Raw genomic sequence first — 16,247 nt, 5'->3', positions numbered from 1 at the left:
GGCAACATCCCCCCTCAGCAGGGTTGGGGGGAAGGCCCCATTTCAGGTCCCCTTGAGAAGGGAGGGGGCCCTGGCAGCATCAAGATCCGAATCACGCAGTGACTTTCAATGGGGTGGGCTAACCTAGGCGAGGGGGAAGGGGCGGGGTCTCCCAGGCAGGGGGCGGGGCTAGCTGGAGTGAGGGGCGGGGCGGGGCGGGGGGTCTCCCGGGCAGGGGCGGGGCTAGCTGGAGCGAGGGGCGGGGCCTCCCGGGCAGGGGGCGGGGCTCCCCGCAGTGACGCGCATTGCAGTGGCCGCCTGGCAGCGCGGGCGTCGCACCGGCTGCAGGATGCGGCTGGCGGAGGGGCTGGGGTTGGTCCGCGGGGCCCGGCCCCTCCTGGGCACCTTCCTGCGGCCCCGGGCAGCTGTGGGGGCGGCGGCGGCGGCGGCCGCGGCCCCGGCCCCGGCCCGGGCCCGCTCCCAGGCGCTGGTCTATGCGCAGCACGGGGAGCCGGCTCGGGTTCTACAGTAAGGGGGGCTCGCGGGGCTCGCGGGGCTGGGGGCTCCTGGGCAGGGCTGGAGGGAGGCGGGCGGGCAGGGAGCGGAGAGGGATCCTGGGCTGGGGGCGGGTCTGGAGGTGGGGGGCGGTTGGGGGGGGTCCTATGCTGGGGGGCAGGGGTATAGCAGGGTCGGAGGAGATGTGCAGGGGGGCAGGTGTAGAGGGGGACTCTCAGGCTGGGGGGCAGGGCTGGAGGAGGTAGTTGGGGGGCAGGGCTGGAGGAGGTAGTTGGGGGGCAGGTAGGGGGAGTCCCAGGCTGGGGGGCAGGGCTGGAGGAGGTAGTTGGGGGGCAGGTAGGGGGAGTCCCAGGCTGGGGGGCAGGGGTAGAACAGGGCTGGAGGAGGTAGTTGGGGGGCAGGTAGGGGGAGTCCCAGGCTGGGGGGCAGGTAGGGGGAGTCCCAGGCTGGGGGGCAGGGCTGGAGGAGGTAGTTGGGGGGCAGGTAGGGGGAGTCCCAGGCTGGGGGGCAGGGGTAGAACAGGGCTGGAGGAGGTGTGTGGGGAGGCAGGCGGGTGGGTAGAGGGAGATCCTGGGCTGGGGGGATATTTAGCAGAACGGCTGGTTTGGCCATATGGGCTGGTCTCCTGTGTTTCCCCTGTAGAGTGTGTGTGTGGGGGGGTAATAGCTTATCTAAAGTGACCACTCTCCTTACAATGTGTATGATAATCAAGTTGGGCCATTTCCAGCACAAATCCAGGTTTTCTTCACCCCCCCCCCCCACACACACACAAACCCACTCTCCTGCTGGTAATAGCTTATCTAAACTGACCACTCTCCTTACACTGTGTATTGTGGGGGAGAGAAAACCTGGATTTGTGCTGGAAATGGCCCAACTTGATTATCATACACGTTGTAAGGAGAGTGATCACTTTAGATAAGCTATTACCAGCAGGAGAGTGGGGTGGGGGAGGTATTTTTTCATGCTTTGTGTGTATAAAAAGATCTTCTACACTTTCCACAGTATGCATCCGATGAAGTGAGCTGTAGCTCACGAAAGCTTATGCTCAAATAAATTGGTTAATCTCTAAGGTGCCACAAGTCCTCCTTTTCTTTAGACATAGTGTGTGGACTCCCAGGGGTCTGCAGAACACAGTTAAAAATCACTGGGCTATACGAATGAAACAGACCATACACAAAGTGCTGCCAAATGCCTGAAGTAAACAAATTGGAGAAAAAAAGAGAGAAATCTTTACTTGCTTTCCATTGCCATGATTTTAGGTGGTGTGTGTTAATGCAACGTTTTTAGGCGGATGTAATTTTTTCAGGGTGATTGCAAAACAGGGTGACACTTTTTTAGAGACACAATCATTGCATTGTCAATATTTGTGTAAGTCTCACAAGGCACTGGTGGCTCATCTGATTCATTTTAAAAACTCCTAGACCTTTCACACTTGGCTGGGGAATCCTTATTTCCCACAGTTAAGCATTTGATGGAGTTGGATGATGTGTAGCTGAAGTTATGGATTGGGTATTAATTCTTGTCATATCTTTAGCTGAGTGAGGCTAGTAATATATTACTGAGTCAGCTGGAAATATAAACTAAAAACGTACTTGTAGTATAAGCCAACTGCCAAATCATATAATTGATTTTCAGTGGGAGTTTATTCCGCCCTCTGAGAGTCCCACTTTTTAATAAAAACAACAAGGAGTCCCGTGGCACCTTAAAGACTAACAGATTTATTTGGGCATAAGCTTTCGTGGGTAAAAGTCCCACTTCTTCAGATGGATCTGAAGAAGTGGGGCATTTTACCCCCGAAAGCTTATGCCCAAATAAATCTGATCTGAAGAAGTGGGGCTTTTTACCCACGAAAGCTTATGCCCAAATAAATCTGTTAGTCTTTAGGGTGCCACTGGACTCCTTATTGTTTTTGTGGATACAGACCAACATGGCTACCCCTCTGATACTTGGCACCACTTTTTAATGTAATATTTTGGTCTCTAGCAAGAGTTATAACTCCATTTGAAGATGTTGGTATTTGTGCTGGTTTTAGTTTGATTTTATTATTGGTGATTTTGAACAGCATGTGCATACTGGCAACTGTACAGCTTTTTAAATTACGACTTTGTTTTTTCTCTATATTTCTGTGGGGAATTCAAAATGTGGGGAGTGCGAAGGAATCAGCATTACTACGTCTAGCTATGTATTATCTCCAGTCCACAAACTGAGCACTTGCCCCAGTGAAAGAGAGCGCAGACTCTGTGTCCCAGTTGTACTTCATAACAGTCCATGGCTGTACACATACAAACCAGTTGTCATACGATTACAGATGGACAAGTTAGCCAATGAATGGTGCCAATAGCCAGTGGGGGGAACTGAGACCCTGAAGCAGGTCCAACATATTCCATCCAGTAGAGAGCAGTTATATCCTGTATTTTAATCTTACTGCTCCTTCTCACCTAATGTGAACATACGACTCAATCTATCACGGTGGATGGTATGCATGTTTGATTCAGTTTTTGGCTGACACATACATCTTAATGAGTGGTCCTGTCTCCACTTCAAATGGGAGAGGGAAGCAGTTTAAAAAACATATCTTTTCAAGGTTTTTATCTGATCTTTATGACTCTCCCCCACCCCACACACTGCCCCCTGGTTCCCAGCAATGTCCTCTCCAGTAGCCTCTGTTGAAGGTCCCAGACTCCCAACAGCAATGGAAAAGGAGAAGGGAGAAGGTGCTTGGACATCATCCCCCACCTCCAAAATGACTGATGCTGTGAACACATGGAATGAATGCAGGGGCGCAGTTGATGTAAGGGCTTGTCTACTCTACAAATGCTTTGGCTGGCGTAGCTATGCTGGCAACGCCCGCTAATAGAGATGCAGCTTACGCTGACTTAAGGAGTTCTCTTGCCAGCATAGTTAAATCACCTCCGCAAACAACATAAGCTATGACGGCAAAAGGGCTCCTTTGCTAGGATAACTGTATGTACACTAGGGCTTTTGCCAGTATCACTTTGTTGGTTTGGGGGTAGAGAGGATCTTTTCTTTCCGCATTCCTAGCTGACATACCTTTGCTGTCAAAACTTTGTAGTGTAGTGTAGACCAGGCTTATACTTTTTAACCCTACTGAGGCTTTAAATGTTGGAATTAGGCTCTTGAGCATCAAGATTTTAATAGGCTTCCTTAAAACGTTTTATATTCTTTTTGTTGAAAGGGGAATGTTGAACACTTTAAACATGACAAGATGTTTGGATGCGCCCCTCTCCTATGACTATGGAGGAGCAGGATCAATGGCCTATGCAAGGGGTGGACAATTGGGTGTATTGTGTATAAGCTGTTTTGCTGAGAATGTACATATTACTGGGGGCACAATTTACACCAGCCCATAACCAAACTACACCCATCTACACACTGCTATCTGGACTTTGGTGCACAAATGGATCTGTGAATCTTATTGCTGTGAATAATCAAACCAGGCCATACTGCCTGATTCCATACCAAGTGGTTATGCTGGTTTGAACAATATCTCATTTCTCTGTGAACATTCAATGGATATTCAATGATATGGATAAAAGCACACAAAAACACGCAAAGGGGCGGCTTGTTGCAACTGCCAGCAACTGGACGCACAAGATCTTGACCCTGTCGAAGGAGAAGAGGCAGTGTTTTGGTGGTGGCTCAGATGTTGGACCTTACTGCAGTGGTCAGGACTCGGTGTTGCTGTGGATTTTGTATTGCTAACTGTATTTGTGTTACGTTGCATATGGAGATAACCTATAAGTAATGTAGGTTTCAGAGTAGCAGCTGTGTTAGTTTGTATTCGCAAAAAGAAAAAGAGTACTTGTGGCACCTTAGAGACTAACAAGTTTATTTGAGCATAAGCTTTCGTGAGCTACAGCTCACTTCATTGGTATGCATTCGATGAAGTGAGCTGTAGCTCACAAAAGCTTATGCTCAAATAAATTTGTTAGTCTTTAAGGTGCCACAAGTACCCCTTTTCTTTTTATAAGTAATGTAGTAAGCCCTCCCCACCCTGCAGTGTACTAGACAACCTGGACCCAACCTTCTCAGGCCCACTGTAATGGGAAGTCTGGAACACTAATTGGAATAGGTGTGGTATGCCTGTACGAGAGAAGGTGCAGGGCACTATACTACACAAGGGGCAGTGGGACAAATGGAATATCGACACCTTCCACCTTGGTGCTTGGTCCTATCCGGAAAAGTGTCGCCATATGTCCTGTGCTTTTCCAGGGATACCTGGGCAGGAGGAGCCCAAAAGAAAAAAAAAGGGGTGGAGTGTTAGGATATAGATATTCAGGCCTGCCTGTAAAGGCCTCTACTCTAATTTAGGTGTATTCTTATCACTTAGCTAGTTATAGAGGTATAAAAGAAAGAAAGAACCAAAAATCACTGTCTGCCAGCGTAAGGGCCTTCTCTTACTGTGACCGTCTGCGGCCCTGTGCTTAGGCTAAGCAGCAGAGGCAGCCATAAGCTGGGAAGCGAACGGTCATAGAATCATAGAATATCAGGGTTGGAAGGGACCTCAGGAGGTCATCTAGTCCAACCCCCTGCTCAAAAGCAGGACCCATCCCCCATTAAATCATCCCAGCCAGGGCGTTGTCAAGCCTGACCTTAAAAACTTCTAAGGAAGGAGATTCCACCACCTCCCTAGGCAATGCATTCCAGTGTTTCACCACCCTCCAAGTGAAAAAGTTTTTCCTAATATCCAACCTAAACCTCCCCCACTGCAACTTGAGACCATTACTCCTTGTCCTGTCCTCTTCCACCACTGAGAATAGTTTAGAACCATCCTCTCTGGAACTACCTCTCAGGTAGTTGAAAGCAGCTATCAAATCCCCCCTCATTCTTCTCTTCCGCAGACTAAACAATCCCAGTTCCCTCAGCCTCTCCTCATAAGTCATGTGTTCCAGACCCCTAATCATTTTTGTTGCCCTTCGCTGGACTCTCTCCAATTTATCCACATCCTTCTTGAAGTGTGGGGCCTAAAACTGGACACAGTACTCCAGATGAGGCCTCACCAATGTCGAATAGAGGGGGATGATCACGTCCCTCGATCTGCTCACTATGGCCCTACTTATACATCCCAAAATGCCATTGGCCTTCTTGGCAACAAGGGCACACTGCTGACTCATATCCAGCTTCTCGTCCACTGTCACCCCTAGGTCCTTTTCCGCAGAACTGCTGCCTAACCATTCGGTCCCTAGTCTGTAGCTGTGCATTGGGTTCTTCCGTCCTAAGTGCAGGACCTTGCACTTATCCTTATTGAACCTCATCAGATTTCTTTTGGCCCAATCCTCCAATTTGTCTAGGTCCCTCTGTATCCTATCCCTGCCCTCTACCACTCCTCCCAGTTTAGTAGTCACATCCTCGCATTCCAAACTAGTCACATTGAAGTAAGGTGCTATTGGGCTGTTAGGAATACAATCCTGTCCTGATAATACCCATCGCCTCCAGAGAAAGGGAAGTGCCTAGAAGATGTAAAAGGAAACTTAGTTTGATAGCATCCTGTCTGGCAAGAACCCACTTATCAATAGCTGGGATGTGAAATCCTCATTTCTGTGTTGTTCTATCATTGTAGTCTCCATTTCCCTATTGTTTGCCAGTATAATCTCTGTCTGGTTCTGTGATTGTTTCTGTCTGCTGTATAATTAATTTTGCTGGATGTAAACTAATTAAGGTGGTGGGACAGGATGATCACTCTGTCTCTCTCTTGCGGGGAGGGATAGCTCAGTGGTTTGAGCATTGGCCTGCTAAACCCAGGGTTGTGAGTTCAATCCTTGAGGGGGCCATTTAGGGAACTGGGGCAAAAATTGGGGATTGGTCCTGCTTTGAGCATGGGGTTGGACTAGATGACCTCCTGAGGTCCCTTCCAACCCTGATATTCTATGATTCTATGATATAATTGGTTAAATAATCATGTTACAATATGTTAGGATTGGTTAGTTAAATTTCAGGAAAATGATTGGTTAAAGTATAGCTAAGCAGAACTCAAGTTTTACTATATAGTCTGCAGTCAATCAGGAATTAAAGACGGCGGGGGAAATGGGAACAGGGAATGGGGGTGGGGAAATTGGAAATATGTTTTGCTAAGGGGGGGAATGGGAACAGGGACACAGGTAAGGCTCTGTGGTGTCAGAGCTGGGAAGGGGGACACTAAGGAAGGAAACTGGAATCATGCTTGCTGGAAGTTCACCCCAATAAACATCAAATTGTTTGCACCTTTGGACTTCGGGTATTGTTGCTCTCTGTTCATGCAAGAAGGACCAGGGAAGTAAGTGGGTGAAGGAATAAGCCCCCTAACAGGCTTCCTTAAAACACTTTATATTCTTTTTGTTGAAGGGGGAATGTTGAACACTTTAAACATGACAACAGCGACCAGGTCTATCAAAACATTGCAGATCACATCCTCTCTTTGTGCAAGTCGAGTATCTGGGCAGTTCTGGCCCCTGAGTGTAAGACCGGTGATGCCATGGGAGGCTGAATCTCCCACTGACAGACCGTAAATCACATTATTTAGCTAAAAAGTTTTTTGTTTTTTGGGGGGGTTCCATCCAAGACTAGCTGACTACTAAAATCTTTCAAGTACCTAGACAGGAACAGTTTGTGTTAAGTAGATGTGACACTAAGTCTGCTTTGTCAGATATAACACCAGTAGGTGTGATGATTCTGAACTCTCTTCCCCAAGGAGTAAAAGGAAGATAATCAAACTTTCATTTATAAGAAACTTTAAGCCATGATAACTTTAAGCTAGTATTAAAAAGATGTCGTCAAACCAGCTGCTGTATTTTCAAACCAAAACTCCTTTGTCCATAGAGAAATAAATAATCTTTTAAGTGAGAACTTGTTGCTTATTTGTAATACAGGCTTTTGCTTCGAAAACTGCAAACTAGAGATTATGTTTTGAGGAGAGAGGGTTAAACTTGGATGTATGGTAAAATCTACTAAAATGTGGCCTTCAGAAGGGAAGAAATCTTTAGATTGAAAGCAAGTCCTTATCACTTAGTCACATTTTACAAAGAAAGGGCACTTTTCTCTGGTATCTTCGAGTTCGGGGATTGACTCTCTTTTTCTTTTTCTTTTCCCCCTTCTACTTAAATGTATGAAAGTGCTTCACATTCTTCTTGATCGGGGCTTTGCTGAGCGGCTTCAGCTCTCACTGAAGTCAATGGCAGTTGCAGGTGTCTAGCATGCCCTAAATGCCTTGAAGCTGTGATCCTTGAGAATTCTGGGTCCACTCTTGTGCTCTTTACTTGAGCCTGGCCAGAGTAAGGAGTGGGCTCATAATTTGTTCCTTCTGAGTGGTGTTGGAGAAAACATCCTAGCTTTGTGCGCTTGTACCTATATCCCTAGATGACCCAGCAGGTGTGTGTTCTGGGTTCATATAGGTACGTATTCAAGGGTTTTCTGTGCGGCTGGTAAGGGATTTGAGCTAGAACATGTTTCACACCCGCTGGGTAAACGTACCCTTAGACAAAGAGAGGAAAGAAGAAGATGTACGATAGCTATCTAACAAATGTCCTAAAGCTCTTTCCCTCTTTCTTGCATAAGAGTAAATCTTGCCTAATGATGATCTGGCTCTCCGTTTCTCAGAATCCTGTCCTGCTTTCTGCAAGTGGCAGTGCCGCTACCATATGCAACTTCCTCCTGAAACCAAAGCAAGTGCAATGTTATCAGTAAAACATGGGACCCACATCTCCTAGATTAAGCAATGGATTTCTTACACCATTTCCTGATTAGTTAAGCCTAGTGACCATTATTCAGCTAGATGTCATAATAATGCCAGAGCTGGGTGATTATAGCAGTGCTCTCTTAGTACTGTTGTAATTATCGTCTGACAGCATTTCCATTATAAACCCATTTTTTCAAGGGAGTTATAAATTAATTGTAAAATCTTGTTCCAGACTGAATTTTAGATTAAGGGCTCACATAGGATTACTTCTCTACTGGCTTCTAATGGGATTCCCTGTATATCTAGGACTAATGTGTAATAAGTTTAGCTAGTACGTCTATATCCCAAAATGGCTGCACTGTATTGTGGGAGGGGCAACACCCACAATCCTCTACTTCTGGCACTGGCAGCTGATTTCTAGATTCTGATTTCCCAGCTTTCCCCAAACCCAGTGATGCAAATAAACGTGTGCGGCTTAACTGTGGACATGCTAACCTGGTTTAGCACACAGGTGTGTCAGGCCTTGTTAGTTATAAACGTGTCAGAATCTGGTTAGATGGCATGATTCTAGCTGTGGCGTAGGTTTGTTTTGAGATGCCAGCCACTGATTTAAAAGGAAATGTGATTTGAGGTTAAATCATATGATTGAATCAATTGTGATCTTTTCCGTTATCTCCCATAGCCTTGTTATGTAAACTCTGGCAAAACACTTAACCTCTAAGAGCTTTCCCACTTGAAAATGGGATATAGTTGTCTATCTTCCAGGGATGATGTGAAGCTTAATATTTAATGGTGCTTTGAAATCCTCAGAAGGAAGCTGCTATGGTGGATGTTTCCAGCTTATCTAACAAACTGGAAGGATGTGTATCATGTCCCACCTACTTTTGTAGTTGTCATATTTTCTCTTACATAGCAATATAATGGCCTTTGACTTTTATGCAGACCTTTCATCTATAATGTGGGTCAGAGCCCAAGGAAACTTCAAAGAAATTCAATAGTCAAAATATTCCACTTTAAAAAGCAGCAAGGGTGCATATGCAGCAAATGTATTTTCAAAAACTTTATTTTTCCTGTTGAGAAAATGTTACCTTTAGCATAAACAGTTACAAAATAGCCACATAAAAGTAAACTGCTGCTCTTTGCCATGAACGCCTCCTCCAGTGCCCCATCTAAAGTACATGTCCCTGTGTAAGCATCAGATCTGATCCTGAATTCTTTGCAGTCTCAGGACTTCCATTGGCTTCAGTGGGAGTTTGCTCAAGGAAAGCTGGAACAGAAGTCCCTTTTTAAAAGACTGTTGTTTCATTATCTCCGTCAAATGAGGGAAAGGAGTAGAACTGAAGCGGCAATGAGGGGAAAAGATACAAACTGAAACATTTGACATTTAGCAAGGCAGGTAAAATAAACTATGTGAAAACTGTATGGTGCACATAACAGCCATCCACAGCCTCCCACAAGGGTGATAGATGCAGTGTACCAATTAACTCCAAACAGATCTGTAATTCCCAGCAGAGCCAAGCAATAAAACCACTCTGAGTGGAGCACAGATGCTATGCAGGACTCCTGCTACCTTTATCCAGACCGACTTTGATATATGTACTTATTGTGCATGCATACATTCCCATTGACACTAATGGCTGTAAATGAGCCATTGTGTGTGTCCATGATCTGTTGATTTAAATCACTGGGATCTTACAGCTTTGAATGGAGTCACTATAGCTTCAACGGAAGAGCCTTAACAATTCTGTTGAAACGGCATCATGTCAAACGTAATTCCAATAATTCTGGTCTGCGTTCGCACCAGCAGCTGCCTGGGCTTTCTTTGTATAGAAGTGAAACATACAAAGAATCTGTTAATATTAAGACTAAAGCCACCTTGTCTACAGAAATTTGCCACCGTTTCCCCTCTGTAGACAAAGTTTTAAGGTTTCAGAGTAACAGCCATGTTAGTCTGTCTTTGCAAAAAGAAAAGGAGGATTTGTGGCACTTTAGAGACTAACCAATTTATTTGAGCATGAGCTTTCGTGAGCTATGAAGTGAGCTGTAGCTCACGAAAGCTCATGCTCAAATAAATTGGTTAGTCTCTAAGGTGCCACAAGTCCTCCTTTTCTTTTTGCAAAGTTTTAAGGGTCTGACTGAACCCACAAGAGCCAGGAAATTCAAAGCTGTCCCCTCTGCCTGCGGCGGCTGTTGTGTGTTGCAGAATTGTATCCCTTCAGTAAATGTTTTAATCTGTGAATTAACTTAATCCTTGTGACACTGTGCGGATAATGGCCTTGGGGACTGAATGATCTGCATGGTTTCCCCATGTCAGTTCTCTTCATTCCTGACCCACATAACTACCTGCAGTTCCAGCCCTAGGCATCCCTATATCTCCCTTAACTCTGCCTATGTAACTCTCTTCCTGTTGACCTTAGTTGAACTTAGGTTTTGCACAGTTCTGACTTGAGATAGTGTGGTTCGGTGAAACTAGCCTTGTGCTGGATGCCAGGAGCTCCTGTGTTCTAAAATCCTGGAGTTACCACCAGCTTAACATCTATGCCTCAATTTTCCCGTCTGCAAAATGGGGATAAGTTCCCTCAGTGGGGCGCTGTGAGAATGTATTAGTTACTGTTGTTGTGTTGAACACAGTACTATGCAGTTGCTAAATATTCTTGCCTTGGGAACATTTAAATTTCCTGCTAATCTTTGCATGGTTATGTCTGATACCCTCTGAAAGATTTAAAATGCATGTCCATCTTCAAGTGAATCCTTGAGCCTGCACACCCTTCAGGTTACAAACAAGGCTTGAGCCAAGGGAGAGGGGAGAGTGCAGAAAAGTCAGAAGAATTAGTCTGTTGGACTTATTTCCTGGGGATCCTACCTCAAGGATTTGAGTTTGCTTTGAGAATCCCAGCCCTTCCCTTTTTTGACCAAGATCGATTCTAGGCCTGGGCCACTCTGGAGGAGCCAATGGTCCATGACAGAATTGGGCCACAGTCATCCCTGGTTGAACAAGCTGGTTACACTTTAGGAGGAATTGACCCAGTGTATGGTGGCTTTGGAACGTGGACAAATGACTTTGAAGGCAAAGGGCAACAGGGCAACAGGCTTAAGTCCTGTTGATTCAGGGCCTACAAACATTGGTTTAAACTCTTGTTTCATTTATGACCCAGTCAGAATATGAGCCCAGGTCTCGACAGATGCATTAATGCAGTAGCTCTCAACCTTTCCAGACTTTTGTACCTCTTTCAAGAGACTGATTTCTCTTGCGTACCCCCAAGTTATGACTCACTTAAAAACTACTTGCTTACAAAATTAGACATAAAAATACAAAAGTGTCACAGCCTCACTATTACTGAACAATTGCTTCCTTTCTCTTTTTTTTTTACCATATAATTATAAAATAAATCAACTGGTATATAAATATTGTACTTACATTTCAGTGTATGCTATGTAGAGCAGTATAAACAAGTCACTGTATTAAATTTTAGCTTGTACTGACTTAACTGGTGCTTTTTATGTAGCCTGTTGTAAAACTAGGCAAATATCTTCCTGAGTTAATGTACCCCCTTGAAGACCTCTGTGTACCTGCAGGGTACACATACCCCTGGTTGAGAACCACTGCACTGTTTCATTGTCAGCCCCCTTAAAATCTTCGTGCAGCTTTCAGAGTAGCAGCCGTGTTAGTCTGTATCCGCAAAAAGAAAAGGAGGACTTGTGGCACCTTAGAGACTAACCAATTTATTTGAGCATGAGCTTTCCTGAGCTACAGCTACATCGGATGTATGCAGTGGAAAATACAGCGGGGAGATTTTGTATACACAGAGAACATGAAACAATGGGTGTTACTCTACAGACTGTAACCAGAGTGATCAGGTAAGGTGAGCTATTACCAGCAGGAGAGCGGGGTGGGGTGGGGGGGGGGGGGAGAGGGGGAAATCTTTTGTAGTGATAATCAAGGTGGGCCATTTCCAGCAGTTGACAAGAACGTCTGAGGAACAGTGGGGGAGGGGGGCAATAAACATGGGGAAATAGTTTTACTTTGTGTAATGACCCATCCACTCCCAGTCTTTATTCAAGCCTAAGTTAATTGTATCCAGTTTGCAAATTAATTCCAATTCAGCAGTCTCTCGTTGGAGTCTGTTTTTGAAGTTTTTTTGTTGAAGAATTGCCACTTTTAGGTCTGTAATCGAGTGACCAAAGAGATTGAAGTGTTCGCCGACTGGTTTTTGAATGTTATAATTCTTGACGTCTGATTTGTGTCCATTTATTCTTTTACATAGAGACTGTCCAGTTTGGCCAATGTACATGGCAGAGGGGCATTGCTGGCACATGATGGCATTTATCACATTGGTAGATGTGCAGGTGAACGAGCCCCTGCTAGTGTGGCTGATGTGATTAGGCCCTATGATGGTGTCCCCTGAATAGATATGTGGACGTAGTTGGCAACGGCTTTGTTGCAAGGATAGGTTCCTAGGCTCTCCTGCTGGTAATAGCTCACCTTCCCTGATCACTCTGGTTACAGCATGTATGGTAACACCCATTGTTTCATGTTCGCTGTGTATATAAAATCTCTCCACTGTATTTTCCACTGCATGCATCTGATGAAGTGAGCTGTAGCTCACGAAAACTTATGCTCAAATAAATGTGTTAGTCTCTACGGTGTCACATCAAGGATCTACAACCTATCCTGAAGGACGACCCATCACTCTCTCAGATCTTGGGAGACAGGCCAGCCCTTGCTTACAGACAGCCCCCCAACCTGAAGCAAATACTCACCAGCAACCACACAACAGAACCACTAACCCAGGAGAGAGCAGCCATGCAGCTTAAAGGGGGAAAAAAACTTTGCCAGCACAGGACGAGCTGTGAAGAGAATTCAATGTTCACCCAGATAGTTTTAGAAAATGCCCTGATTTTTAAAACCTTTGCTGGGTTTGCTCCAGTTGACCCATCTGCAGTAATCTAGCACTGGGCTTCTGTGTCTCCTTCCATTATCTCACTACTGTTGGTGCAAGAGCTGCCTTTCTGTGTGTATCTAACTTGGCTTGCATCTAATCTGAAAGCATCTTTTTACACCTTGCCAATACCTCTGTATGGTGTGTGGCTCTGTAAAGCCAGTAAGTCCCCCTTTATAGTTATGTGGCTGCAGAATCCAAGGCTTTGTCTACATGGGAAAGTTGTATCATTTATACCAGTATAACACCCACCACCATGTGAACACTTTTTCCAGTATAAGAGTGGCTTTTTTTTGTTTTTGGTTTAACTTAAACCCCTTTCCAAGCAACATAATCTAAAATGCAAAAACATACTCGTACTCCAGTATGAGTGTCCACACAGGCGGTTATACAGGTATAATTATATTGGTTTAAATTCACACCTTAGTTTATACTGAAAACCTCTGCCCCATGCAGAAAAGTCCTAAACTTTCCTTTTAAAAAAAATGCCCATCAGTGCAAATGACTTTTCAGGCTCTTTCCTGACAATATCTCTGAGAGGTATGAACCACTCCAGTCATGTCGTGGGGGTATGAACACAGCCGCTGCTCATTCTAAGGAGAAACAAACCAATGTGCTTGTTATTGGCTGTACTAGCAGATACTGGGGTGAACTGGTGGATCAGGAATTCAAGTCTTTCCTTCCAAAAGGGAAGGAAAGCGGAGCTCTGCTGATTAGCCTGGGGAGCACTGTAGGCTTGGGGAAGGCAGTACTGCATAACTGGGGACTCCTTACTGCATAATGTAAGTCTAACATGCCATGCAAGCCATGGAGGGGTGGGATGGGATGGGATGGCCTTTGTTCTAGGATATACTTTGTGCCTAGAACACTTGTTGTACAAAATTCAGTAGTATTAACATTTGTATGTTTCTTTGTTTAGACTAAAGGATCTAGAACGAGCTGAGCTAGGCCATTCTGGGGTTCACGTGAAGATGCTGGCAGCCCCTATAAATCCAGCAGACATCAACATGATCCAAGGTAATCTCGGTTTCTCTGGCTGAATTGACTTTTTGCTTACAAACAGCTTCTTTTTCCTTCCATTTCTGAAATGTGTGTGGAATACCTATTGATTAGCCACATGATGTCAGATGAATAATTACAAAAACCGACTATCAAAACTTTAATGAGTCCCCTAGGGAATTTGTATACAGGAGTTAGGGCTGGATTCCAGAGCGGCAGGGGTGTAGAACCAGGCCTTAGCGAACAGAAGTTGAGAGAACAGTTTGGTGTGATAATTCTCCTCCTCTTACAGGGACTTATGCCCTCCTCCCTGACTTGCCTGCAGTAGGAGGGAATGAAGGCGTTGGACAAGTGGTGGAAGTTGGCAGTCATGTGACTTCTGTGAAGCCTGGGGATTGGGTTATCCCAGCAGATGCAGAACTTGGTGAGGTTTTTACATAAATCCTCATAAATAGTGATAGCTCTGTTGACTTCATGGAGCTAGGGCAGTACATTCCAGCGGAGGATCTGCCCATCGGCCTTTCTCTGGTGTCGCCCATCTACAGATCTCAAAGCATTTCACAAATGTTAGTGAGATAGATAAGTATCTCTGTGTACAGATAGAGTCAGGGAAGAACTGAGGCATGATTTAGCCTGGTGAATTAGTCACAGAGCACAACTGAGACGAGAACCCAGGATTTCTGGTTTGCGTTCCTCTGCTCTAACCATTAGATTATTGCATATATGCTGTGGGTAGGATTGCAACCAGTAACTGCTTACCCTCAGATGTTTAAACCCAAACACCCCTTTCACTGGCAACAGCTATTCACAAAAACATTTCTATTCCTATAGGGAACCAAATTATGCTTAGTATATTTGAAAACTTCATTTGTTTAAAATAAAGTCGGAAGCAGCCCATTGTTCTAACCATCCCTGGAAATCTGAGTATTCTTGTGGACTTAACGTTAATTAATCGATCCCCCAAAACCCCTGTGAGGTAGGGAAGTATTATCCCCACTTCAGAGAGGGACAAATTGAGGCACAGCGTGAGTTTTCAGCTCCATCTTCCACTGTAGTCACTTGTCCAAGGTCACACAGGAAGATAACTAGATGCTAAAAATCATTGTTTTAATAAAGACACTGAGTTTATGGTTTCCTACAACAATCTGTTGCCCAGTAACTCCCTTTTTTTGTCCTGTGACTACAGGGGTGTTAACAAGCCACTTCACCTTGAATGGTCCCCTAGAGTATGTGGTAATTACTTAAGCTGAACAATCTGGTCTTGTATTTAGCTGTGACACTCTGGGTACCTTTCCCAGACCTGAGGAAGAGCTCTGTGTAGCTCAAAAACTTGTCTCTTTCACCAACAGAAGTTGGGCCAATAAAAGATATTCCCTCACCCACCTTGCCTCACAGAGTGGAGCGGGGAATTGAACCCAAATCTCCCTACTGTACTGTCCTAACCACAAACCATGCTTCCTCTGCAGCTTACACCCATGTGCTTTGCCTGATGAGCTCATACTTTAATTCTCTGAACAGAACGGTTGTGGGATCTTAAAATACCTGGAGGTAATGTGACGTCCTGAAGCAAAATTGTTACTCTCTGAAGTGCTGTTTTAGCTTGATACAGCGTCAGTCATGTACACAGCTTAGTTACAGCAATTACATATAATCGGATGTGATTTAAAAAAAAACACACACACACAAAACTCCATTAGAGAATGTTCCAGGCGAGGGAAGCAGCAGTTGGAATCCATTTAGCACCATATTAGTCAAATTGCAAATGTAATAGGTTATATTGTCTCTAACGAGAAGCATCTGCGTAGCCAGTGGAGTTGCACAAGGCACTCAATTTCAGAGCTGTTTTTATGCTGCTTTAATCTTTGTTCTTGTCCTATTTTATACTATTAAGGATTTAGAACGCTTTATTTGATGCAGCCATACTGACTCAGGCTGTGATCTCATCAGATTTCAAAGCTAAATAGAGCCAGTTCTGGTCTGCATAAATGGGAGATGGCCAGAGAAAATCCAGGTGCTGCAAGGAGTGGTGTTGGTGGTTTAGTAGTTAGCACTAGTTCTTTTGAGTCAGTACATAAAATCAGGCATCAAGACCACTCATGATAAATGAAGGTCCCAGGACACTTTTGCACCCTTTTCCATTC

General features: G+C 44.9%; 1 protein-coding gene across 3 annotated transcripts in view; it reads left to right on the top strand.

The window, feature by feature from the left end:
- The first annotated feature begins 282 nt into the window (after positions 1-282).
- MECR (mitochondrial trans-2-enoyl-CoA reductase) overlaps positions 283-16,247 on the top strand; it is a 32,835-nt gene continuing 16,870 nt past the window's right edge. Inside the window, exons 1-3 of one of the 3 annotated variants that reach the window (XM_073317444.2) lie at positions 283-507; positions 14,027-14,124; positions 14,399-14,530. In XM_073317444.2, coding sequence (XP_073173545.2) covers positions 329-507; positions 14,027-14,124; positions 14,399-14,530 — 409 coding nt within the window. In that variant the 5' untranslated portion in view covers positions 283-328. The remainder of the gene's footprint in view (positions 508-14,026; positions 14,125-14,398; positions 14,531-16,247) is intronic. The other 2 variants (XM_073317446.2, XM_073317445.2) reach the window with 2 other exon arrangements.

This window comes from Lepidochelys kempii, chromosome 19 (genome assembly GCF_965140285.1).
Source record: "Lepidochelys kempii isolate rLepKem1 chromosome 19, rLepKem1.hap1, whole genome shotgun sequence".
Taxonomy (NCBI): Eukaryota; Metazoa; Chordata; order Testudines; family Cheloniidae; genus Lepidochelys; species Lepidochelys kempii.
The sequence above is the reverse complement of the archived record's forward strand: the minus strand, read 5'-3'. Positions and strand labels throughout refer to the sequence as shown.